Genomic DNA, 26,711 nt, shown 5'->3' with positions numbered 1-26,711 from the left:
ATCTATTTCAGCATACAGTTTTCATATGTACATTATATGAGACTTTATTTTCTCCTGGTTATACTATTTTTTTTTTCGTGGCTTGTGTGAGAAAATCTGCATCCTTCCGTCAATCGTAGTTTATATGTTACCCATTAGAAAATTACTTGGGTTAAACACGTGTTCCACTCGGGTAAAAATTACAATATGCAATAAATAACTAGACTCGATTACAATCACCTTTGCTTACATTGTTTTACTAATATTACGAGTGTAATAATGCTATGCTTTTTGTGCACAGCTCCTATTACGACGACATTGTTCGAGATCTTAAAATTAATACAAAATTTATAACATAATTATAAACATAACTTATAAGGACTCGATTAGGAATTAGTTACATATGTCAGTCAGTTCGTATTCCTTCATCGAAACTTGGCCCACAACGTATTTACTATTTACAAAATAACTACACTTTAATCCACAATCTAATCTAGCTGCAAACTCAAAGAAAGCGAAACAAAGAAACGAGTTGATTTTAAAAATATTACGGTTGTGGACTATTTCTTCCGGAATTAACCACCGGAAAAAGTGAATCGTAGCTAGGAGGGAGGTCCTTATCCTCAGCGGGTGGAGCTGAAGGATGCACATCATTGGCAGAAGACTGTAGTTCGACTTGTATTTGGTCAGCTGAGACTGTTAGAGAATTTTGATTATTACGAGCCATGGCACTGTTGCTATTGCAATTTCCAATGCAGTGGCGGTACCGATAGAGACACCAAAGGCAACCTCCAAACAGAAACATAGTTGCCAAGAGGGATATGATTGCACTCAACAAAACATTAGAAGGATTCAGTATCTGAACCTGTTCAGAGTCTTTAACACAACCTTTTTCATCTACACATTCGGGGCAGTTTACAAAACCATCTTCAAAAAAGTCTTTGCTGATACAAGAACCGTCTTCATCGTCCTCACAACGCGCATATCCTTCCAGGTTATCACAATCTCGTTTTACCGTTGCAATAAACTGTACCTCTATCGTATCATCCAAAGTTTTCAATGCAAGCGTTGTGTCCAGGATTACGGTTACTCGCATCCATCCTCTATTGTCCGTATACACTCTTAGCTCATCGTCATCTTCCATTGCATCGCAAAATGTATACTTTTTATCGTTGCTTTTTTTGACCACAATATTATCGATACAATGACCGCGGCTATTCTTCCGCAAATGTGCCTTGCTGATTGTTAAGTACAGACCCATCCGTGGAGGAGCTTGCAAATAAAATTTGCAATCGGAAAACTTCTTGAATGACGACGCATTCCATGTTTGCCGGAAAATTGCTCCTCTCTCAGGGTTACTCAAGTGAATAGGATCTGATTGTGTTAGTATGTTATCGAACAATAGAATCCGACGTGTTTTACAGACACCTTCCGCTACCATATCATCTGAAAAAAATATATATATTATTCCATTATCGTATTTACAAGAGATACGCATCGGGGAATGATTCATGCAAATCACTAGTAATAGACATATTTCAAATTACTTACAGATCCGATATGGGGTACTTGACGCTTGTATCCCGAAAAAAATATTTACAATCAGAAATGTTTTGATATCAAACACTACCATTCTCAATACACTGTTCGAATAGGGTTGAATTTTTAGGTAAATTCAAAGCTATCAGCAAAATTTCATGTTAAAAATAGGATTTTTGTGCTTCTCACTGAAACTTTGTGTTCCACTGATGTAAAAAGTCAAAATAAAACAGTTTGACATACGTTCACAGCAACGAACCGAATAACAGAGTCGTATCAAGGGATGACATTAAAACAATAGGGTAAATGAGTCAGTTTTGAACCTAGTGGTCTCTAATTGGCCCTACGTTAATTTTGAATTTTTTTAATAATTTACCAAATTTATTTCGATACAACACGGATAGAAATCTCCTTATACCTTTTGGCAAATTTCTATTGCTGATTATTCATAAAATGTATAGGTCAACTAATAAGCAGACGCCTTGCAAAAAGTTAATGAAGATCATGTGTCAAATGAAATGTATAAGCGGTCACACATACCTTTTATGTATTCTTAAAGGACCTATGTGGTTTGTCTAATGGAATGTATAAGGCTGATGTTTTGGCAACAGTGTATAAGTGAAACATATGAATAAAATAATTGATTTTCGTTTCGTGAAGGATAGAGCATACACAGAAAAAAAAAGCAGCAGGTTTATATAAGGACTGGGCCAAAGGGCTTATTGGCGTTAGTGAAATGTGCAAATGTTGAGTGGTGTTCGTATTTTATTGCAATGTTTATCTTTTTACACGAAACAGCTGTTGGCAGTGACGTATTTCTATCTGTTCTCAGTATGTTGGCAGTGACGTACACGAAACGAAAATCAATTATTTTGTTTATGTGTTTCACGTATACATTTTTGCCAAAACATCAGCCTTATACATTCCATAAGAGAAACCACATAGGTCCTATAATAATGCATAAAAGGTATGTGTGACCGCTTATACACAGAAAAAAAAGTTGTTGAATATTACATCCAAACTGCTGCAACCAGGTCAATCCATCGGTTGTGTAATATAACGTTGTACGATGTACATCGATTTTGCGAACAAAATTACATCCATTGATGTAATATTGTATCTGCTTTTTGCTATTACATCATTATTTTATACATCAGCTTGAATTACATTGATCGATATTACATTTTTTTTTGCTGTGTACATAGAGATTGCTGACGTTTGTCGTACGTAATGTGCGTCACGTATACGTATACGCAAAATGTTTTCAACGGGAAAAAAAAACTTCATAGCGGAAAATTTTCCCGATGAAAACAAATCACTTACACAATCATACTTTAGCAATCTCTCTTTCATTTGACACATGAGCTTCATTAACTTTTTGCAAGGTGTCTACTTCCCGCATAAACGCGAACCATAAATTGACCTTACCTAAAATGGTTAAAAATTGTTTATAATCCCTGCTAAACTTTAACTGGAATGGTTATGGAACTTTACATGAACGTTTAATGATAAAGTTTCAACCTTATGTATTATAGTTTTTTGGAACTGGACCTTACAAATAATGGGTTGTTAAGAACCATTACCGTTCCAAATTTTTGTTTTCTCCATACATTTTCGGAAAGAGAACTATATTAGAACCTTTTAACTTATGGTTTGAGAACTTTAATGGTAATGGTTATGGTAGTCAGTAAGATCCACGAATGGTTTTGTAACATCGATCAACTTTATGTGGAATATATCGCGAATTGGTTGCCTGTAATTTACTGATTACCAATTCACGATATAATCCACGTAAAGTTGAGCGATAATACAAAACCATTAATTGACCTTACTGACTACCATAACCATTACCATTAATGTTCTCAAATCATAAGTAAAAACGTTCTTATATAGTTCCCTTTCTGAAAATGTATGGAGAAAACAAGAATTTGGAATGGTAATGGTTCTTAACAACCCATTATTTCAAGAGAAAATTTTCATTACGTCGAATGTAACAAAGGTAAACAAAGTCGAGCTATCAGTGTCAATCGATGCTCCTGCTATTACACTATATACTGTCCGAATATAGGATCACATCCCATTTTTAAATTTATTTACCAGTCGAATTGCTTTTTGACGTAATCACCTTCCGATCAAAATAGTTTTCGATGTTACTTAAGTCACCCAATTTCTATGGAGATGCCGTTTGACTTAAGTAACAGCGCTGAGAAACCCGTGAAAAGTGTACGTTCGTCGTTTCGCTTTCTCATTATTAAAGTGAATAAATCGAACTGTTTGTTGCTAAGATGATTTCGGTGGTCCTAAAATGATGAATGGGCTGTACGTAAGGAGACGTAATTGATAATTCTCCCGAATATCCTGGTAAACACACTTTGACTTAAGTAACAATAGGGGCCACCAAACGACGTATAATAACTTTTGACTCAAAAACCAGTATTTCTTAGCATGAAAGCTAGCGATTTGCCTTTGTATGATTAAAACCCGGCTAAATATGTTAAACATTGCTATCACTATGAGATTATATGTGTTTAATTGGAAATAGGAATAACTTTTCGGTCATCAAAACAAAACTTTATTTTTCTCGGATCGGTGCGAATGTTACTTACGACATAATGAAAATTTGCTCTTGATTTGTAAAGTCCAGTTCCAAAAAACTATAATACATAAGGTTGAAACTTTATCATTAAACGTTCATGTAAAGTTCCATAACCATTTCAGTTAAAGTTTAGCAGGGATTATAAACAATTTTTAACCATTTTAGGTAAGGTCAATTTATGGTTCGCGTTTATGCGGGTTATTAGTTGACTTATACATTTTATGAATAATCAGCAATAGAAATTTGCCAAAAGGTATAAGGAGATTTCTATCCGTGTATTTCTATCTGTTCGCAGATGTTCAGCAATGTTTACAACATTTTTGCTTCTAACACCAGCAAGCTGCCTGTTGGCGCAGCCCTTATATAAAAGTCATTGGTACCTAGTTAGGTTCTGCAGCGTGACGTCACGAATGAACTCAGTGTTAATCAGCTGAACCTTTTTGACAGTTCAGTGGTACTGTTTACAAGCACTTAGACGTTATTTTCGAAAAAAAATATTCTAAAATTTCCGAATATTAACAATGTCATGAAAATTGTCGAGGAACAGCGCGTTGAAAGAATGTTGCTCGTGGACATTGCAGAAGTGTGGTTTACATCTCACTGCAGTCTGAACAATTATCGAGAAAATCCACCCAAGAAAAAATTGACTAAATCCACGTAAACAGTACCACTGAACTGTCATCAGATTGAGGTTAATTCCGACGGTGCAAAACCTAACTGAAATTAAAAACAATAACAATAACAAAATTCATTTTCATCTCTTCTTTCACCCTTTCAGCAAATCCGCGTAGATCACTGTCTTAAACTTGAAAGTTTACTTCGTGCCATCAATCCGACCAAATCAGACGCAGCTAATGATATAATATCATTAGTTTGCCGGTGTATTTTATAATAAATTTAGCATGTTTTGCAATTTTTGATCTTTCTGGTTCTCTGTTTTATATATAGCAACTGAACTGAGTTATCTAGTTTTGCAATGGATGTCACCGATTTCTTGCTTGGAGGCGTCGGATCTATGGGAGCTACGTTGTTCACAAATCCATTGGAGGTAAGGTTGTATGATCAATGATAATGTAAAATTAGAATTTGACTTTAATTAAGCAAGTATCAATAGTAATGTTATTGATTTGCAGATTAGGTGATTTAAAAAAAAATAATGAAATAACGTAAAGTGGTACACAGCAAAAACAAATTTCAACATTGAACAACGTAATTCATGATGCATTAAATATGAATGTAATGGTATAAATCGGATACAGCATTACATCCATACATGAAATTTTGTTCGTAATTTCTGTGTACATCGTACAATGTAATATTACTCAACCGATGGATTGCCCCTGTTGCAGCAGCTTCGATGTAATATTCTACAACTTGTTTGCTGTGTAGGCAGCAATCAATATTGTTGCTAAAGCGAATTAATGTTGGCAGTTAAGACAAAACCGTAGTTCATAGCTGATGAACTTAAATACGCATAGGTAAAAATTCGGAAATCTTTTCTTTTAGTGTACAATTAGTTTATTTGTTATGGTTGTATAAACAGACTAGAAATAGTCCCAATGATGTGTTGTAGTTAAACCAAGTCTATTTTGAAGTACTCTGTTAACCCTTTGTCGGAAGAAGTAAGCAGGGGCATGCCGAGCAAACACTCTATCAAGAGCAAATTTTCATTATGTCGTAAGTAACATTCGCACCAATCCGAGAAAAATAAAGTTTTGTTTTGATGACCGAAAAGTTATTCCTATTTCCAAGTAAACACATATAATCTCATAGTGATAGCAGTGTTTAACATATTTAGCAGGGTTTTAATCATACAAATGCAAATCGCTAGCTTTCATGCTAAAAAATACTGGTTTTTGAGTCAAAAGTTATTATACGTCGTTTGGTGGCCCCTTTTGTTACTTAAGTCAAAGTGTATTTACCAGGATATTCGGGAGAATTATCAATTACGTCTCCTAACGTGCAGCCCATTCATCATTTTAGGACCACCGAAATCATCTTAGCAACAAACAGTTCGATTTATTCACTTTAATAATGAGAAAGCGAAACGACGAACGTACACTTTTCACGGGTTTCTCAGCGCTGTTACTTAAGTCAAACGGCATCTCCATAGAAATTGGGTGACTTAAGTAACATCGAAAACTATTTTGATCGGAAGGTGATTACGTCAAAAAGCAATTTGGCTGGCAAATAAATTTAAAAATGGGATTTGATCCTATATTTGGACAGTATATAGTGTAATAGCAGGAGAATCGATTGACACTGATAGCTCGACTTTGTTTACCTTTGTTACATTCGACGTAATGAAAATTTGCTCTTGCTATAGTACAAAGTATGCATTAGACTGATGCAAAATTTGACTTTTTCGCTCCAGAGTGCTTAAATGGTTTCAAATTGGGTCCTGATTAGCCTCCCAAAGTTACAACTCATTTGGTTAGAAACAGACTTCGCACAAGCCATTTGAACTTTACATATAAATTACTATGGGAAACCTCAACTTTTTGTTTATTGCCTTCTAGTCTTTTCCCATATTGAGCTGCGAAACAGTTCGATAGCCATTCTTATAGAAAATTTTCTCAGCTACAACTTTGCTCAAGATCGTTTCTATGTAAAACGAGACAGGAAAAAGTTATTAATTATTTAAGGGATTGGTAAACTTATGACATGATCAAGCAGCTGCTCTTTAGGCAACACTTTATTTTGCAGTGTGACATAGTAGCCATGATTTTTGTGTCCTAGTCAACGCCCCAGAAACACCAATGTTGCATGCTGAGCAGTTGATTGAGCATGATCATAAGACATCAGCGCATTGAACCATTGATAACTTTCGATCCTTGGATTTAATCAAAAAGTGGTCTTGAGCAATGTTGTAGCTGGGAAATTTCCTACAAGCACAGTTGAAAGGTTTTGAAGCAGACCGATATGGTGAATTATTAGATGGACATGAACAAAAATCTTGTTTTTACCATAGTAATTCCCATACAAACTTCAAATGGTTTGTGCCATCTCAGTTTCTCACCAAATGGGTTCAAATTTTGAGAGGTTAGTCAGGATCCGATTTGAAATCGTTTAAGTGTTGTGGAGCGAAATTTTCAAATTTTGCATCACTCTAGTATGCATCTATCAACCGAATAAAGACTGATCATGTGTATACGGTCCATAAGTTTATTTTTTTTGGATGATTGTCCACCTGAGCGGAGAAAACTAATTTTGATATTGTGATGTTCATGTAGTTTATTACTCTGGCTGCTTTCGTTTTTGGTCATTTTAACGATTATATAACATTCCCCAGAATCTCGCGGTTAAAGCATTTGAGTTAACTTATTTTTTAGTGTTCAAGTACTTACATTTGTAAACAGCAGTCAATGTTAATCTATGAACTAAACCCTACGTAAAATCGATCTTTCCTCATGTGATATTGATGCATGTTTAACTTTTCACGGCTGTCGGAATCAACGCGCCTACGACTACGGAGCTTACGCAGAAGTGATTCGCAATGCGGTAGAGCTCACCAAAAGTTTTTTGAGCTTCTGTAGTATAGAATTTGTTCGGTACGGTCGCGAAATCTTGAAATGATTGATACGTGCGGTAAAATAACTAAATTGAAACAAAGCTCAACAGTAAAATAAGTAGAATATTTAGGGAGGAAACCAAAATTAATCAACATAGGCTATCACATTTATTTTGGTGGCACTCTTTAAGTTATAATAAGCAGTTTTTTTTCTCTACTGTTGTTTCACGTGGCGTTCACAATTTGCGCGATTTTCGTATCTTACGTAATTTAGATGTTTAGCTCTAAACGGTTTTACTGACTCGAGGTCGTTCGTTAAGCGGTGTTGGTACAGGACTGTCGAATTCAACGCGCCTACGTCTACGGAGCTTACGCAGAAGTGATACGCAATTCGGTAGAGCTTGTCAAACGCTTTTGAGCTTATGTATAGTACAGAATGTGTTCGGTGCGGTCGCAAAATCTTGAAATGATTAATACGTTCTTTAAATTAACTAATTTGATACAAAGCTCAGTAGTAAATAAGTAGAATATCTAGGGAGGAAACCAAAATTAATCAACTTGCCAACATAGGCTATCATATTTATTTGGGTGGCACTCTTTAAACGATAATAAGCCTTTTATTCTCGCTTCGGTTGTCTCGCACGGCTTTTGGAATTTGCGCGGTTTTCGTAACTTACATACTTTAGATATTTCGTTCGAAACGGATTTACGTATTCAATCGGTTTACTACGCAGATGTATCTACGCGCACACGTCACAGCATTTTTTCTATAGCTATCTTGAAACAATACACACAGAATCCAAGTTCAAGCTGCCAATATAGGGTAGTACTTCTGCTGTATTGTCAAAGATAGAAGCAAAATTTATTCAAATGGGTCAAGTTTTGAAAACTAAGCTGTCACGCAGCTCCAGCTTGATACTCAATAAAAAAAATAGAATTAACATTGTGGTTGATTGATTTCCTTTATTAAGGAGATTTTAAGCCGCAGGCTGGTCCATCTCCGGGAGCTTCAGATGCGGGCTTCCATACACACTTAGATTTTTTCGCCGAGCCCGCAAAAAAAAGTGCCGAGAATCCAACAGCCGAGCCTTCGGTAAAACATTCAATTTCCGTGAGATCGGCAAAGCAAAATTTACCACAACTGCCAAATTGTGTCAAGCCTTCGAAAAATTGTTTACCGTTTATCGGTAATATTTCCACAGACAAACAGACATAACACTCGCAAGTTGTTCATCGAACAAGCGATTAATGGTAAATTTAAAAGTATCATATTTGGTAGTACCACCGTCAATTTCCTGTTCCCCTTCAATATTTTGGCAACATTATTTTCATAAGGTAAACCTATGAAATTCATTTCGATTTCTTTTGTCATGTGATATCCAGGCTTATTCCAGTGGTGTCCATGTTCGAGGCGTAGACATTTTGTAAAGAGGGGAGGGTGGGTGATTATATTTTATAGAACAGTTCAGCATCTTTCAGGAAAACTATTAGGGCTGTTTCCGAGGGTGGCGACTCTATCTACGATGCAGGAAAAATTGTGTTTTGCTGTGGTTAGCTGCGCGCACGCTGAATAGATATGAAGAAGATTGTTGACGATTTTGAAGATTTCCTGCAAAAAGATGATGCGCGATACAAATAGATGCGAGAAATCAAAGAAGATTTTTCGAAGTTTGATTCGCTAGTGTGAGATTTGTTGAGCATCTAGAATTGAGATTTAGACGAGGATTTAGATGTGTCGCCCCCCTCGGCTGTTTCCGAGGATTGGTCGTTAGAGAGGGCGTTACGTATGCTGTCCGGTATTCCGTAGAAGACTCGGATGCTATGGAAGCAAGGACAGTTGACAACCAAGTGTTCGACTGTCATAATCGTGTTGCAAAGCTTCCGAAAAGAGGTAGCCCTGCCCATGTTGTGGGTCACTCGGATGTGTCCGGATCGAAGCTGGAATAGGACCTGTTGATCCCGTCGGCTCGTAGTGTGAAGCCATTTGGAGGTGTCGTCCTTTATTTTTCTCTGGAACGGTCCCCTGCGAACCACTCCCGGGCCCAGGTGTCTCGAAGAGATGCTTTCACCCATGTTTTTTATGTCCGGACTGCATGTCCCATGGGAATAACTGTGATGGCTATCGGCCCGGAGTGTCCAGTGGCAGCGAGGTAATGCGCTTCACTGATGCCCCGGATACCGCAATGGCCGGGTACCCAAACAAATGAGGTGTTCGGCGGAGCGGCCTTTTGGATCCCGTGGTGTGTCTGGATGTTGCTGAGTTCAAGGTGTATAAAACGCTAGCGTCTGTTAGGACGCATATGGGTTTATTGGCCGGTGGCGAAGTGGATGGCCGCAGACTCCGCCGAGAAGACAGAACACTGATCGGGTAGTTGAAAGAATAAACTATTGGATAAATCCGCTACACCGAATCTGAACTTCCACGCCCTTAGAGCCGCCCGTGTAGAAGTGTTGAAAATTGGCGTATTTTGTTCTCAGCAGCTCCGCTACGTAAGCCTGCATGGCACGGAAGTTTTTAGGGACTGTTCATTAACTACGTAGGCAGTTTTTTGGGATTCTTGCCGCCCCCTCCCCGTGCGTAGACAATTGTCCATACACAATTTTTAAAATTTGTATGGTTCGTGGAACTGTCTACTTAGTTAATCCACAGCCTCTTATCTGCCCTGAAGCACTTGGAAATTGAAACGTCAACGCGTATGGTTGGCTCTGTCCATCCTCTGGCTCCACTCCAGTGAACCCTGGACACGGGTGGGTGCTCCTGATGGACCAGGTTTCCGAGAGCTCTGTTCTCCTCCCTGATGAGAAAGACCTCGCGTTTCCCTGTGGTATTTCTAGGTAGCTGGACGTTCTGAAGCTCAGCGTTTCGGCGATTTCGTATTGAAACGGCAGTACATTGAGTTCGACGCATGCTGATTCAGCGAGTCTCGAAGGCAGAAGCCCTTCGGATTCGGATTGCCTGGTTATACGTTGGGGCTAGTCGCGTGGTTAGAGAGTCGTTGGAAAGGCATAACAGTTCGATCCCGTAGAATAATCTACTGTTTACGGTGGCTTTGGCCAATTATAGGATGGGATGGGATGGGGACCACCAGACTGTAAGTCCATTCCTTTGGCTGGGTGTTTTCTACCTAGATTTTATTTATTAGGTCTAGCAGTTCAAGTTTGGTGTTGGGCGGAAAATTTTGCAGCATGGGGTATCCTATGTAGTCCGGACCGGCGGATTTCCCTTTGCTACGGGATAGTGTAAAGGTTAGTTCATCGAATCAAAAAGGCGCGTTGATGAGGTAGGTACAGAGTCCTCCGGAATGCAAATGCTGTCAAGGCTCTGTGTGGACGCGTGGTTCTTTTGTATGAAGTCAATGGTTGGTACAATTATAATTGTAACCATCTATTACCGTTTAGTATAACAGATGGCTTTGTCTCCTGGCGATTACTTTTTTTTAGAGGGTGTTCCATCCCAATACAGAACTCTATTCCCAAAATGTCATCCTTATGCGTTACTCACAATGTTTGTTTATAGCAGTTTGAAAAGCAAAAAATATCGCCCTTAAATTTAACGCATAATCACAGATGATGTCACGGAAGAAAATGACACAATGAATATTGTGGCAACAATTGTTCAGTGTTCTTTTGCATTGGTTATATGCTCAGCCGTAGAGTTGTTCGATCTTTTCTGCGCGTGAAATGAAAATCAAACAAATTAATGATTAGGAAAAAGGTACATTTAATTGCACTATTAAATATCAGTACCAGAGGGTAGCCTATAGTGTGACGTCATGGCACTAAAGGATTGGGTAGGTTCACCATCAGAGCCGTTTTCTATTATTTTCGGACTAGTTCCCAGATTCTCTTCCCCAGAAAGATCTAAGAGGAACAGAGGATACTGGTACCGGACCAGTCGGAGAGCATTCAGGCAAGCCACCACTCTAGTCGCCGAAACTTGACAAACGAATCACGTGCAACCAGTGGTGTCGTATTCGTTCAACCATGGAAGCTCCGTTAAGATCACGGCTCACTATCCTCACCGAACGTCTTTGGCAGTAACAATGTGGAGAAGTTGATCCGCCATTGTTTACGACGAGCCAAAACCACACTTCAAGAATGGACTGAGCACCGCCTTCTTTCCTCTGCTAAGGCGGCATCTCAGTGCCAGGAACTGATTGACAATTTCATCACCATTGTCGTGATAGTCGCTGATAGTGTCACCGATCGGACAGCGTCGCTCACCACCGGCGCTCTTATCAGTTTCGCTCCAGCCAACCCCTTGGTGGCAAGGGGCGCGCCCTTCCAGATATAAGTGCGTTATGTTTAAAATACATCGTAGTAATTTAAATACTTTGAAGACAGTAATAATTTGAATTTAAATACTTTAAGCGGTATTGAAAGTAATTAACAAATAATTAACGATAATTTATGTAATGATAAATAATTTTACTGTATTGAAGATAATGTAATTATAAAATTTTGTGAGTAATTAAAGTATTTATTGAAATTAATATTGTGTTTAAAGTATTTAATGCAGTAATGGCAAGATATTAAATATTTGGTCAGCAGGCTGTGTATTATTGACAGACTAGTGCGTGCCCCTCGCTCGGTGGTCTCATCAGCGTCACTCCAGTTGATTCGACAGTTATCGGTACACCACCAACATCGTCACCGATTCATCGGTAATCATATCATCAGCTCCAATGTCGAGTCATCAGCTACGAAGCCGAAACACCGGTGATTTCATCACCATCGCCGCCGCCGAGTCATCTGCGTTGACCTACCCACTTACCAGAAAACCGGAAGTACCAGTGCCAGTACCAAAGCATGTAATGTCACAATAGATAAAAATAAAAATCTAAAAATGTTTAAGAATAGGCGGCTATTTCGCGAGCCCTTTAAATTGTTTCCATCACCTTTTCCGGATCGGAAAATGGTCTTCAGAAATTTTAACATGGTCGGCTTAGATTTGCCCCAAGTTAGCTAAAATTTAGTTAAAATTAAAAAAAAAAAACCTTCCGATGACCACATTACAGAATCTGTTCATGTGGTGAAACATTACAAAATCTGCATGCTTTTTATACAAATATGTAATAGAATCTTACATTCTCCGGTTGGGTATTTCAATCGTAATACAGTAGAAACATGTAGCTGTTTTTCTATTGGCTTTTGGTTCGGATTTATTTTTCTCATTTTGCTTTGTTATTTTATGCTCTCTCCATCCAATAAAGGTAGTTAAAACAAGAATGCAGTTGCAAGGTGAGCTAGCAGCAAAGGGTACTTATTCAAGGCCATACACAAGCATTCTGGATGCTTTTGTGACGATTGCCAAGAACGATGGTTATTGGGCACTACAGAAAGGATTGGCACCGTCTCTGTGCTTCCAGTTTGGTATCAATTCTGCAAGGTAAGTTCAAATCAAAGTGACTGCAAACGCTGGAAACCAATATTTAAAAATTAACTGTTCAGGTTAGGCATCTACAATACTGCGTTCGAGAATGGATACACTAAGGCAAAGGACGGAAAGCAATCAATATGGAAAAGCGCGTTTTGGGGTGGTATTGGTGGTTTCATAGGATCTGCGCTGGCGAGTCCTTTCTTCATGCTACGTACTCATCTGCAATCTCAAGCAGTCACACAAATTGCCGTTGGCTATCAGCATCAGCACACCAGCATGACGAGCGCCCTGATAGACATTTTTCGGAAACACGGAATTCGTGGCTTATATCGTGGAGTGTCTGTAACAATGCCGCGGGCAATGTTGGGTAGCGGCGGTCAACTAGCTGGCTATGGATATACCAAAGATCTGCTCCTAAGACACCCTCTACATCATAATCAATCGGATCGTTTGGTTTCTTTTCTTTCTGGAATAGCAGGTGGAACGGTTATGGGTGTTACTATGACACCACCGGATGTGATAGCAACTCGATTGTACAATCAAGGAGTGGATAGTAAAGGGAAAGGAATCTATTACAAAGGTGTGATTGACTGTTTTCTTAAAATTCTCAAAACCGAGGGAGTTGCGGGTTTGTACAAAGGTTTTTGGCCACATTATATGAGAATTGGTCCCCATTCAATGTTAGTATTGGTATTTTTCGATGAGCTGAAAGCAATCAGAAAAAAATACTACAGAAACCGCGAAAAGCTGTGATAATTGTTGGTTGTTGTCTGTTTATTGTTGGGCGATTGACGTGCAATAAAAGTTGTTATGAATTACCGAACATAAGATTTGAATCCTTTTGAGATGAGTAGTGCTGTATCACTGATGTTACGTCCACGAGTTTCCGGCAGATAGAAAAACACAAACAATCCTAATATAAAACATACTGCGGAAGATGGCAGGAATGCAAATGCTCCCCAAGCGTGCTGTTCGATAGGAAATAACATAACTATGATGAGATTTGATAACCAACTGCCAAAGTTCCCCAGTGCAAGTGCGGATGCCCGAGGCTCTATGTCAAATAGCTCTGTAAATAGAAATGCATATTTTAAACTAGGTTACAAATTCTATAACTGTTAATGAGTATTTTCGTGTCTTTCGTAGTCCCATATGTCTCCATACTTAGGCTGTGTCTTAATTGTCGAGTTAAATTCAATCCGAAGTTGAAGAAAGTTCAAAAGTTATTTTCCACCATTGAAAATCTCTGTTGCCGATCAACCTGCACAGCTCAGCCACGGTTGTCTAAATCGTACCTTAGTCTGTTAAAAATAACCATGGTTGGATACCCATCAAATAATAAAAGCGAAATAACAGCTTTTTAGCTAGAAAATTGCTTATTCAGCTTTTAATCAGCTCAACTTGTTTGTTGGGTAGTAGGGTTAGACGATAAACTTATATCCACAGACAAACAGATTGAATATTTCTCACTGTAAAACATCGTCGCTATAACATTACCACCATCTATTGAGTACACTGTGGTGGGCACTACGCTGAACAGATGGCGGTAGTGTGTAAACTTCAAACGCAAAGGAATTGACTATGCGCGCCACAGATGGCGGTACTACCAACTACGATACTTTTAAATTGTCCGTTAAATGCTTGTTCGATGAACAACGTGCCAGTGTTATGTCTGTTTGTTATATCCTACATTTTTAACTACGAGTTAACTTTAGCCCAGCAATTGGGACGCAGCCTTCAACAACCTTTGTAACTAGCACCTCAATGTAGTTTGTACATTTACAAAGGTGTAAATGCATATTTTGAATATCTATGATTGATCTCACCAGAACCTATGAAAAATGGTATTTGGCCAACACCAAGTTGATATGAAAGGAGAAATAGTACGATAGCTCCTATTGATGCCTTAGCGAACCAATCAACCGAATCCTGCAGAATTTAATTTATTAACGGTATATCGGTTACGTTGATCAAGGTATAAATACTTACTATAAAATGGATAATCACTGTGTTGATAAGGAGAGTTGTTCCACAAGCTACGCACGAAATCAGCATCAGGGGTCTACGGTTGAATCTGGCCATCAGGAAAGGACCACAACTAGATGCTGCAAGGTTGATACAGCCAAATCCAACACTTACCAGTTTTGCGTCATTTGATCTTATTCCAATCCGTTCCAGCGTTGAGACAGAATAAGAAAATATCTAAGATTTGTAGAGATTGTCAATCATTGAAATATGTTAACGGATGCTGAGTCACCTACTGCATTGATTCCTGAGAGACCACAACCCATGTTCATTGAAAATAGTAATACTAATGGTAACCTTAATTTACTGTCCATAAGTACTGTCCAAAGTGAGATGGATGTGGATTGTTTGGTGATTGGAACGGGTATTCGTATTTGCTTTACGAAGGCATCATCGATTGCGTTTTGTCCGAATAACTTGTCAATCACCTTCAGTGCGGCTTCAGGATTCTTTGATATTGTGTACAAATATTCAGGACTTTCAGGTAACCAAATATAAGGCACAAAGCAAAACAAATAAAACAAAACACCACAGCCCAACCCATAGTGCCACAGATCTGCCGAGCCAAGCAATTGGTCCAGAGTGACTATCTGTCCAACCACAACGCCTGCGGTTATACCTAATGGTAGTAAAACTCCCATTGCACCACGCATTTTAAGCGGAGAGACTTCCGCTAGATACATTGGCATAACAGAGAGTATCAGACCCAGCGCCAAGCCTGCAACGATTCTTCCTATGAAAAGAAGTTCAATTGAAGATAAAGCTCGGCAGGATAGGAAGCATGGAGCTGAGATGGCTAGAAGCGTGCCGGAAATCAGGAACGATTTTTTCCTATAGATATTCAAATAAACAAATGAGTTTCTCTAAGGGTAAGGCTTCATAAAAATCTATCTAATTGAATTATTTGTGAATAGTGGAATGTAATTTTAATAGAAAAATCATTTTTTTCATAACACTTTTAAAAATGTTGTATTTTGAAGAACAGTAAATCAAATATGCTTATACCTATTTATGTCAAAGAATCAGCTCAATTCAACCTTCGTTCCAACGAAGTTATTGATGGTAACTGGTTCTTGGGCATTACAGTTGTGCGTGGCATGAAGATGGGTAATTATGGTGTTTTGTATCATTCTCCAAGTTCTAGTGACGAGCGTTTTGTTGAAGATTTATAGAACTGGCTCGAGACATTCCTTGATTATAGTAAATTAAATATATCAACTGGTGATTTTAATATTAATTGGCGTGACAACCATAATTCGAATCATTTGAAGCGTTTAGCTGAGTTTTTAAATTTAAAGCAAACAATAAATGAGAATACGCGTATTTCCAGGCGCAGTAGAACTTTAATTGCTCATGTTTACTCCAATTTTGATTCTATTTTTTTCAGTTACGGATACTGATTTGAAAATAACCGATCATGAAACCTTAGTGATTAATGTCTTAAACCATGTTAATGATAACGATAATTTTGTAAAATTGAAGTGCTGGAGGAAATATTCGAAGCAAGCTGTTTCGAATCTTGTTGAGAGGAGCGTGGATTTTCCATGCGCGGTCGGTAACTTAGATGAATCTACAGCTGTTCTTAATAACGCTTTGAAAACGTGTACCAATCAACTAGTTGAGCAAAAGTTTGTTTCTTTGAAAAACTCGAACAGCGGTACAATTTGGATCAATTTGGATGGAAAAGGGACAAATGGTACAAAAAGTTTTGTAGATCAAATAATGACAATCATTGGAATCACGCGTAATAAGTATTCACAATCGATAAAGACAACTAGTTGTGAATATGTCCAGAGGAAGATTGATCAGCATCAAAACAACAGCAAAGAGTTATGGAAATTTTTGAAATCTTTATTAAAACCTAGTAACCTAGCAAACCGCGGTCCATAACTTTTAATGGCACATTAGAGCAGCCAGAACAAGTAATTGCATCCGAGTTTAATGATTATTTTGTCGACAGTGTTTCATTCATTGATCAATCCATTGAATTGGTCGATGTACCTGATGAAATAAAACAGCCAGTTAATAGTAGTTGTAGATTTGAAGTTTTTCACCCAATTAGGTGAACTTAGAGTTATTTCTTTTTCATTAGGAAAATCGGCTGGAGTTGATAATGTTTATTCTAGAGTTATTCAAGATTGCTTTCATGTAATTGGCCACATCTTGCTGGAACACATTGGAAACTGGACATGTGCCACAAATTTGGAAGAAATCCTTGGTGGTTCATAATCAAAAAGTTGCTGGAACGATTAAATCCGAAGAGTTTTGTCCCATCAACATGTTGCACACATTAGAGAAAATCTTAGAACTTGTTGTTAAAGGCCAGCTGTTGGAGTATTCAAATAGCAATAGGTTTTTTTTTCAACCCTTATTGTTAAGATTAATCAAGTGCTTTGGAATAACGAGTACTGCATATAAATGGTTTGAAAGCTATTTGTGTGACAGAACTCAAAGGACTGTTTTTAATGATTCAATTTCCAGTCCCGTGGGGAATAACCTTGGAGTGCCCCAGGAAAGTGTATTAGGGCCCCTGTTATTTATTATGTATATTAATGACTTGCGACGTGGTTAACGATTCTGCGATATTAATCTTTTTGCAGATGATACTGTGTTATTCATTGCAGCTAAGGATTTAGATGATGCCGTTTTACACTTGATTTTTTTGATTTGCATTCTCTAAGTAGATGGTTGAAGTATAAGCAATTGGGATTGAATATAAGTAAAATTAAACTTGTGGTAATTTCGCGTAATCGATAAAATGAGAACGTCTCTGTTGTAATTGATGATGAGACTATTGATCGCGTTCGGGAGATTAAATATCTTTTCGTGAATTATTTATGACAAACTTAAGTTCAACTTTCACATTGACAATGTCATAAAAAAAAAATGCCAAGAAGTATGGAATTCTACGTCGATTGAAAACGATTTAACTATTCCCAGTAAAATACAGCTATACAAATCAATCATCGCTCCTCATCTAGAATTTTGCCCTTCCATTTTATGTTTGGCTAATGAAACACAAATATCGAGATTACAGCGCTTGCAGAATAAAATAATGCGTTTGATTGTGAGATGTAATAGATTCACTTCCTCAACTTTGATGCTAGACGCTTTAAAATGGTTGTCGGTGAAGCAAAAAATTGTATTTTTGACTATGATGTTCATGTTTAAAGTAGTTAACGATTTGCTGCCTCGATATTTGTGTAATCGTATTGAAAGGGGAAGTGATTTTCATAGATTTAATACTAGAAACGCGGATGAAATCAGGACACCACATTTCTTGACTTGTGCAAAATTCATTATATTTTAAAGGAATAAATGTTTTCAATTCGATTCCCAGACACATTAAACGTGCAACTACACTTACAGAATTTAAAATACATTGACATTGCTTGTTAGAAAATCCTATGAACTTTTTCGCCACCACGAAAGGGATAAAGGTGGTTCTTATCTAGCGTCCAGAAGATAAAATACAGCAGGGAATGTTTCTGCAGCTGAGTTATTAGCAAACGAGAAAGTCGGTCAATGTGGATTGGACGATTTAAAATGTTCATCTAGAAATGTAAAACAACACTGCATACAATTGCGCTGATTTTTTTCAACATAATTTTTTCCAATTTTTCCGTTTTTGCTTCTTAGTGAATAATCCACTAATTACTACCATAGAGGTAACTCTAAGACCAGAATGTCCCGAAGAAACGAGCTCAACTTTTTGGCTCAGCTCTGGCACTCTCTTTGGTCCCAAGCTAATCGATGCATCCCTCGAAACATAGGAAAATCCACGAACCCCTCATTTTATCTGTCAAATTTTCATAGCGAATGAAAACAAACATAGTGTAGTACTAGAATTTCGACTAGAATGGGGTAAGTTAATCGATTTGCTTGGGACCAATAGGCTAGTCAAGTAGTGGGCCAATTTAAAATCGTTAGTTTCCACAGGTTGTTACTACCCTCGTTACTACCAACCGGTGAAAACTAACGATTTTAAATTGGCTCACTACCTGACTAGCCTATTGGTCCCAAGCAAATCGATTAACGTACCCCATTCTAGTATAAATTCCACTACTACACTATGTCCGGAGTGATTTGAGATTTGGGCTTAATTGCATTTGTAAACAAACACGTCAATCACCGATTTCTCACGAATAAAAGCTCAATCTCAAAAAGTAGTACCACTATATGAGGTAGAGGAATGATTCCTCTATCATTTGGTATAGTTTTTTTTTGTGAGATTGAGCTTTTATTCAAGAGAAATCAGTAATTGACGTGTTTGTTTACAAAAGCAATTACGCCCAAATCTCAAATCACTCTGGATGTTTGTTTTGATTCGCTATAGAGATTGCTAAAGTATGATTGCGTTAGTGATTTGTTTTCATCGGGAAAATTTTCCCCTATGAAGTTTTTTCCCGATGAAAACATTTTGCGTATACGTATACGTGACGTAGTGTGCATACGATAAACGTCAGCAATCTCTATGAAAGTTTGACAGATAAAATGAGGGGTTCATAGATTTTCCAATGTTTCGAGGGGTGCATCGATTAGCTTGGGACCGAAGATAGTACCAGAGCTTTTGCATTTCAACACTAAATGTACTAGAATGTTTTGGTTCTATCTCTTTCACTCTACTCAAAACTGAAATGCATAAAAAAATGGCAAAATGATACACAATTTCATTCAAATCAAAACAAAAATACTAGCCCATCTGGTGGATGACGACACAAGCTTTTAAGAAAATTCTATTACAGCAAACCACATTATTTTAATTGATTTCTTCGCCAGTTAGTCGTCTGTCACTTCGTTTGTGATATTAACAAATCATAATCACCACAGTACAAAAAAAATCGCACGATGGCATAAATGTCAATCCAATATCAACTTTGAACTGTTAAGGCCGGCGCACAATGGATAAGTTTTCGGGTTTTTCGACAGTTAGCCCATGCATTATATGTCAAAAAACCCGGAAACTTATACATTGTGCACCAGCCTTTACAGCGAGCACGCAGTAGTAAAAAGAAAAGTAAAACAAGTACCGTAGTGCACCGAATATCAAACGGTTAATATGGGGTTTCAATTTTTCATTTAATATTTGTTCATCACATTGCAGTCTAATAAATTTGCACGGTGAACATGCTATTTTGAGCTTCTTCGGCATTAATAATACTCTTTGTTTATATATACATAGGGGAAACAGTCCTAATATTGCGGTACGTTAGAAGCGTTAGAAGCAACAATCAATACGAAACTAACGATTTTAAATTGGCTCACTACTTGACTAGCCTATTGGTCCCAAGCAAACGATTAAAGTATCCCATTCTAGTCAAAATTCTAGTACTACGCAATGTTTGTTTTGATTCGCTATGAAAGTTTGACAGATAAAATGAGGGGTTATTGGTTTTTCTTATGTTTCGAGGGGTGAATCGATTAGCTTGGGACTGAAGAGAGTACCAGAGCTGAGCCAAAAAGTTGAGCACGTTTCTTCGGGACCTTCTGGTCTTATAGTTACATCTATGGTAGTACCATAGAGGTAACTCTAAGACCACTGGGTCCCGAAGAAAATCATTATTATTTTTGGCTCACTCAGTACCAGAACAACGGTCCCAAGCAGTCCCAAGCTATTTCACTCACCCCTGCATGTTCTGCATGAATCCACAGCGGCTCGAAAACTTTGGTGACGCACCTGCTATTGCAATTTTTCAGTGTACCACATGGCAACACCACTACTATTGGATTGTACCACATAGCAACACTACTAATGGATTGTACCACATGGCAACACTAAATGTACTAGAATGTTTTGGTTCTATCATAGAGGTAACTCTAAGACTAGAAGGTCCCGAAGAAACGTGCTCAACTTTTTAGCTCAGCTCTGGTACTCTCTTCGGTCCCAACCTAATCGATTCACCCCTCGAAACATAGGAAAATCCACGAACCCCTCATTTTATCTGTCAAACTTTCATAGCGAATCAGAACAAACATTGCGTAGTACTAGAATTTCGACTAGAATGGGATACGTTAATCGTTTGCTTGGGACCAATAGGCTAGTCAAGTAGTGAGCCAATTTAAAATCGTTAGTTTCGTATTGATTGTTGGTTCTATCTCTTTCACCACAAACGAAGTGACAGACGACTAACTGGCGAAGAAATCTATTAAAATAATGTTGTTCACTGTAATAGAATTCTCTTGGTAGCTTGTGCCATCATCCACCAGATGGGTTAGTTTTTTTTGTTTTGATTTGAACAAAGTTGATTTTGTGTATAATGATTATTTGAAGTGTGCAAAGAGTGTATCATTTTGTCATTTTTTTATGCATTTCAGTTTTGAGTAGAGTGAAAGAGATAGAACCAAAACGTTCTAATACATTTGGTGAAAATGCTAATACAATCATAGAGGTAACTCTAAGACTAGAAGGTCCCGAAATAAAGTGCTCATCTTTTTGGCTCAGCTCTGGTACTCTCTTCGGTCCCAAGCTAATCGAATCACCCCTCGAAACATAGGAAAAACCAGTAACCCCTCATTTTATCCGTCAAACTTTCATAGCGAATCAAAACAAACATTGCGTAGTACTAGAATTTCGACTAGAATAGGGTACGTTAATCGTTTGCTTGGGACCAATAGGCTACTAAAGTGGTGAGCCAATTTAAAATCGTTAGTTTCGTATTGATTGTTGATACAATCCAGTAGTAGTGTTGCCATGTGGTACAATCCAGTAGTAGTGGTGTTGCCATGTGGTACACTGAAAAATTGAAATAGCAGGTTAGTCACCAAAGTTTTCGAGCCGCTCCGTCTGTCAATTCGTTTGTGCTTTCACTCTACTCTAAACTGAAATGCATAAAAAATGACAAAATTTTACACTCTTTGCACACTGTCAAAATTCATATTGCACACAAAATCAACTATGTTCAAATCAAAACAAAAATTCTAGCCCATCTGGTGGCTGATGGCACAAGCTTCTAAGAAAATTCTATTACAGCTAATCACATTATTTTAATTGATTTCTTCGCCAGTTAGTCGTCTGTCACTTCTTTTGTGATTTTTACACTCTTGGATCATTCGTGTCTTGTTCGGGAATGAGATTTGAACTTGAAATATTGCCGTGAGAGGTATGGATGTTAAACCACTACGCCGGGGCCATCCCCAATAATACACTTTTAAAAGTGTCTGGAGCTCGGTGCTTTACGGTTAAGAGAACTGTTTGCCAATTGATGTCAATTTCAAGTAGCAACTATGATCCATAATTTTAATTGTTAACTATGATCCGTTTTGAAGAAATTATTTTCGGCAGGATCAAAAATTTAAATCGTCCAAACAACTTTTACGCGATTTCATTTTTTCGATTTGTCCTCACTTATGAAGACTACGAGAATATAGTACATTCCACCATATTTTTCTATGATTTCTTAAAATAAGTTGCTCTAAATTTGCTTGCAATTTGAGATTACACTATCAAAATTACGGACGAAAAAAGAAATTGTATAAATACTGAATTGAGTCTCCCAGTTTTTTTACAGTTTAATAAAATTTGTACTGTATTTCCTCCAGCTTCAATGGTTCAATCTGGACCATTTTTATATCAGAAACACTTGTGAAAGCCACAAAAAAGGTTCAAGTTCATGTAAAGAATGTTTCTGAACTGTCAACATTGTGATGCTTTAATAATTTTGCAAAATCTGTAACTTTTTCATTGTTTAAATAATGCCATAGATCAAACTGCTGCTACTCTCTTAGTAATTAATGGATGTTTAACAAATTATTTTTTAAAAGAAGCTTCTTAAGAAGATTCTAAAAGAATCTGCTTTTGGAAAATCATTCTAGACCAGGTTCTAGACGCTTGCCTGTCGCTTCGCTCCTCTGACAAAAAAAAACATGTTAGTAGCAACTCAGCATTTTTCAACGATTAAGGAGGATTTCATCCTTTTAATATTACGTTTCCATAGCGGCCATTCCCGATGAGTTAAATTTTGGCATATTTGATCACTGTGATTCAAAAGATAGTTATTTATGCTAAAAGTTACAAAAAGAAGATTTTATTCGCATGCGTCGTACATTTATCCAATAAGGCTTGCCGAGTTGGTTGATTACGACGAGTGCTGAAAAAGCCGAATTTTGCATACGTTTTTTGCACTCCAAAAAGTGTTGAAAAGATGAGCTTTTTGACACTGGATGCTAAAAAGTAGTATATTTTGACACTGTTAATGTATGTAAAAGGAAAAGTAGGCCTTTATGTTAATCAGAACAGTGTTAAAAAGTGACAGTCCCTGTAAAATAATTTGCATTAATTTACAACTAACTTTTTTATCTATAGAATTTCGTTAAATTATATATGAAGCTTTTGTTAGAACGAGAGCGGGTAGAACTTGTTATTGTTTTTCAGTGAATGTATTTTACAGTCACTGAAAAACAATGGTGGGTTCTGTTTGCTCTAGTTCATTATGCATAATAGATACAGTTTTGAGCTATTCACAAAAGTTGTATCTAAACCATCAAAAGCTTCATACTTCATTTTACGGAGTTCTGATGATGGAGAAAGTAAGAGGTTGTATCCAAGACACGACCGTAGAAATGACTTTAGATTACGTGCTCGGTATCAATACTCGGCGACTGTGTTAGGGAAACCACTTTTTTTAAGGCAAGTGGTGATCATTTTGATCACCACTACAAAAGTTGGACATTTGTGTAATTTGCAATAGTGACCTTTTGAAAATAGATAAAGTGTTCATTTTAGCAGATTTTTTGAAAAATTTCCAATTTATTGGCTTGTTTAGAATTAAAATCCATCCGCTATTGACAGAAATATAAGTGGTCGAAACCTTTCGGAACGCGGTCGATTTGTTTGTTTTTTTTTTAATTGCGCCCCCAATATGTTGCCGAAAGCCGTAATCCTACGTCAAAAGGTTGAGGCAAATTAATGTTAATGAAAGCACGAAATGAATGTAAATGATTTTCCATGCCTGCATACGTGCTGAAAAGTGGCACTTTTTGACACTGTTTTGAATAAAATAATGGTCTACTTTCTTAACTTAAATAACAGGGACTACTTTTCGACACTCTTTTGAGTGCAAAAACTGTTGTATGTTGTCCTTATTATTCAAATCGGTAAGCCTCGTTGTATAAACAAGAACTCATGCTGAAAAGTTCTTCTTTTACAACATGTTGCATATATAGCTGCTTAGTGTTCTAAAATTTGTGCATGATATTTTTAAATTTTGTTACGAGGAAATTCAATGATAACGATGATTGTGGTTCGCTTACCTTCCTAGTTTAGACGATATTTGACCACCCGAGAGGCAACCAACCATACCCATCATCACCGTTGCTGTAACCACAGATGCCCAAAATAGTTCCATTTCGTCTTGAGATAAAATAGAGCCATAACGGATTGAAATGACTTCTCTGCACCATGTTTGGATGTGCTGAACAAAGAAATGAAGCGCAATGCAGAACGATATTACCTAAAGTCACAATAGAAGCTCGCTCGTTGTTCAATTCACCTTAGCTGGGGCATTTATAACACTAACTTGCATTCCTGCCGGTATGGCTGCACCGAAGCAAACGACAAAACCGAAAAATAATAAACTTGGCGTCCAGCCTGTTTCCTATATATTAAACAGATGATATATTTCTAGAATTTATAACATTTTAATATATTAATAGAGCAGTAGCGTACCGGTAGCTTGAAGTCCATGGTTCAAATGACGATGAAATTGTCAGTAGTCTCATGTCAGCAACTGAACTGCCCATTTTTCAAGTGGTGAGGCTATTGAGTATACACCAATATTTGTGTTGTATAAAGTAGCCGTTCCTCTCTCACACGGAAGGTCTTTGAACAAGATATTTATTTTTATTTGTTATCTATACCACTTTCGATTTGAATCCTTTTGAGACTAGCACCATGATGTCGCATACATTACGTCCTCGAGTTTCGGGTAAATAGAAAAGCACCAGCAAAGTCAACAGTACACAGGTTACTGAACAGGGTAAAAAAGCGAAGGCACCCCATGCATTTGTTAGATGAGGAAAAAACATTCCTACCAAAAAGTTGCATCCCCATGACGATAAGCTTCCCAGTGCCATGGCGGATGGCCGTGAGCAGAGTTCGAATAGTTCTAGAGGGAATTTGAAAAAGATGGTTAGAAACAGAATAACGCAGGATGTGAAAATTAATTACCTGATCCAATGAAAAATGGAATCGGTCCCAAACCGAGTTGGAAAAATATAATATATAAAAGAATGACGATAATGCATGCGTAGTTGAACCAAGATACTAAATCCTATCGAAAAAGTTGACATATAATTTAGTTAATGGTCAAGTAAACATATTAACTCTGCTTCCAACTTACTATAAAGTGAATAACCATTGCGACTCCAAACATGTTCAATGTACACAGGGAACAAGATATCAAACAAAGAGTTCGCCTGTTGAAGTGCGCCATCAAATAGGGACTTAATGCTCCTACTAGTAGGTTAAGGCATCCTACTCCTAAGTTTGCAAATTTGGCACTCATTGAACTTAATCCGACGGATTCAAAAATCGATACTGAATAATAGAAAACCTAGAAAGGTCGGTCAGAAATGTGGAATGAAACATAACTCGATTGGCTTACTGCATTAATTCCCGACAGCTGTTGACCTCCTTGAAGAGCACACACTAATATTAGAGGTAACCTCAGCGTTGGATCATTTATGACCGACCACATTGAGCGTGTCGTTGGATTACTGTCTGCTAAAGCTATTTTCAGGTTTTGTTCTGAATTACTAGATATACTAGCTGTTCCGGCGTTTTCTCTCTGAAGCTTCACATAATCATCTCCAATTGCGTTCTGACCAAACAGGATTCGAATTGCTCTCAGGGCTTCGTCTGGATCATCTTTGACGCTGTATAAATATTTGGGACTTTCTGGCAACCAAGCATACGGTACATAGCAGAAGATGTTAAGTATTGTAAAACAGCTTATTCCATATTGCCAGGAATCTTTCGTCCCGAGCACTTGATCTAGGCTTACGATTTGCCCAACCACCACTCCTGCAGTCAGTCCTAATCCACATAGTGTGCTTATAGTCCCACGCAGTTTCGTAGGGGATACTTCAGCTAGATACATGGGTAGAACTCCTGTGGTCAAGCCAGCCGCAAGACCTACAAGCATTCGTCCTAGCAGTAACAGTTCAACTGACTTAAGTTCTCTACAGAAAATGAAGCAGAATCCACCCACAGTGTGTAAAATACCGCATAAGAGATAAGACTTTTTTCTGAAACATTTTTAAATTTGGAATTATAGCAAAAGGTAAACATATTTCACAACAACCTGCCGAACTTGTCAGCAATCACTGCACCGCCCAAGGAACCTACCACTCCACCGATCAAAAAAATGGAAACGACTACGGAGAAAAACGTATCCAGGCTACCAGGAGACAGCACCGTACCATAGAGCTCAAAAATTGTTAGGTTGCTCCATGCTTTGATGTATCCTGAAGGAGCATTAATTACACCGATGTTAATGCCAACTGGAATCGATACGCCAAGTGTAGTTGTCACAGCCAGCATGAATAAACAAGTCGTCCAACCAGCATCCTTTTAATCAATATTGATCAATTCTTTGATGGTTAACATAGTAAGAATGTCACTTACCGGCAGCATGAGATCCATTTCGAACGAGCTTCAAACTGTGATTGGCATGCAAATTCAG

The 26,711-nt window shown here is 37.7% G+C and overlaps 4 protein-coding genes across 6 annotated transcripts; 1 reads left to right on the top strand and 3 right to left on the bottom strand.

Moving 5' to 3' along the window:
* Positions 1 to 1,744, bottom strand: LOC135704416 (uncharacterized). The gene is made up of 2 exons (XM_065225865.1): positions 1,531 to 1,744; positions 1 to 1,425 (listed from the first exon to the last, which is right to left on the bottom strand). The coding sequence occupies exons 1-2, from the start codon at positions 1,610 to 1,612 to the stop codon at positions 527 to 529; spliced, it is 981 nt and encodes a 326-aa protein (XP_065081937.1). The 5' UTR covers positions 1,613 to 1,744; the 3' UTR covers positions 1 to 526.
* Positions 1,745 to 4,935: 3,191 nt separating this feature from the next.
* Positions 4,936 to 13,840, top strand: LOC135704444 (solute carrier family 25 member 35-like). Of its 2 annotated transcripts, none has more exons than XM_065225910.1 (3): positions 4,936 to 5,162; positions 12,839 to 13,014; positions 13,077 to 13,840. In XM_065225910.1, the coding sequence occupies exons 1-3, from the start codon at positions 5,091 to 5,093 to the stop codon at positions 13,756 to 13,758; spliced, it is 930 nt and encodes a 309-aa protein (XP_065081982.1). In that variant the 5' UTR covers positions 4,936 to 5,090; the 3' UTR covers positions 13,759 to 13,840. The 2 variants fall into 2 exon arrangements, with proteins under 2 accessions (XP_065081982.1, XP_065081983.1); XM_065225911.1 differs by having other exon boundaries at positions 5,096 to 5,162; positions 12,843 to 13,014.
* Positions 13,736 to 24,765, bottom strand: LOC135704442 (solute carrier family 2, facilitated glucose transporter member 3-like). Of its 2 annotated transcripts, none has more exons than XM_065225908.1 (7): positions 24,695 to 24,712; positions 24,519 to 24,623; positions 24,280 to 24,440; positions 15,267 to 15,861; positions 14,995 to 15,207; positions 14,832 to 14,934; positions 13,736 to 14,074 (listed from the first exon to the last, which is right to left on the bottom strand). In XM_065225908.1, exons 1-7 carry the CDS (start codon positions 24,710 to 24,712, stop codon positions 13,821 to 13,823), a joined length of 1,449 nt encoding a protein of 482 aa, XP_065081980.1. In that variant the 3' UTR covers positions 13,736 to 13,820. The 2 variants fall into 2 exon arrangements, with proteins under 2 accessions (XP_065081980.1, XP_065081979.1); XM_065225907.1 differs by having other exon boundaries at positions 13,821 to 14,074; positions 24,280 to 24,479; positions 24,546 to 24,623; positions 24,695 to 24,765.
* Positions 24,766 to 24,868: 103 nt separating this feature from the next.
* Positions 24,869 to 26,705, bottom strand: LOC135704441 (solute carrier family 2, facilitated glucose transporter member 3-like). The gene is made up of 6 exons (XM_065225906.1): positions 26,654 to 26,705; positions 26,331 to 26,596; positions 25,632 to 26,274; positions 25,368 to 25,580; positions 25,196 to 25,298; positions 24,869 to 25,133 (listed from the first exon to the last, which is right to left on the bottom strand). The coding sequence occupies exons 1-6, from the start codon at positions 26,669 to 26,671 to the stop codon at positions 24,880 to 24,882; spliced, it is 1,497 nt and encodes a 498-aa protein (XP_065081978.1). The 5' UTR covers positions 26,672 to 26,705; the 3' UTR covers positions 24,869 to 24,879.
* Positions 26,706 to 26,711: the final 6 nt, after the last annotated feature.

The sequence above is a fragment of the Ochlerotatus camptorhynchus genome, unplaced genomic scaffold, assembly GCF_037179485.1.
Source record: "Ochlerotatus camptorhynchus isolate MF236.1 unplaced genomic scaffold, CSIRO-AGI_Acam_v1.1 ptg000240l, whole genome shotgun sequence".
NCBI classification, from domain to species: Eukaryota; Metazoa; Arthropoda; class Insecta; order Diptera; family Culicidae; genus Ochlerotatus; species Ochlerotatus camptorhynchus.
Note: the sequence above shows the minus strand (reverse complement) of the source record. Positions and strands in the feature narration are given on the sequence as shown.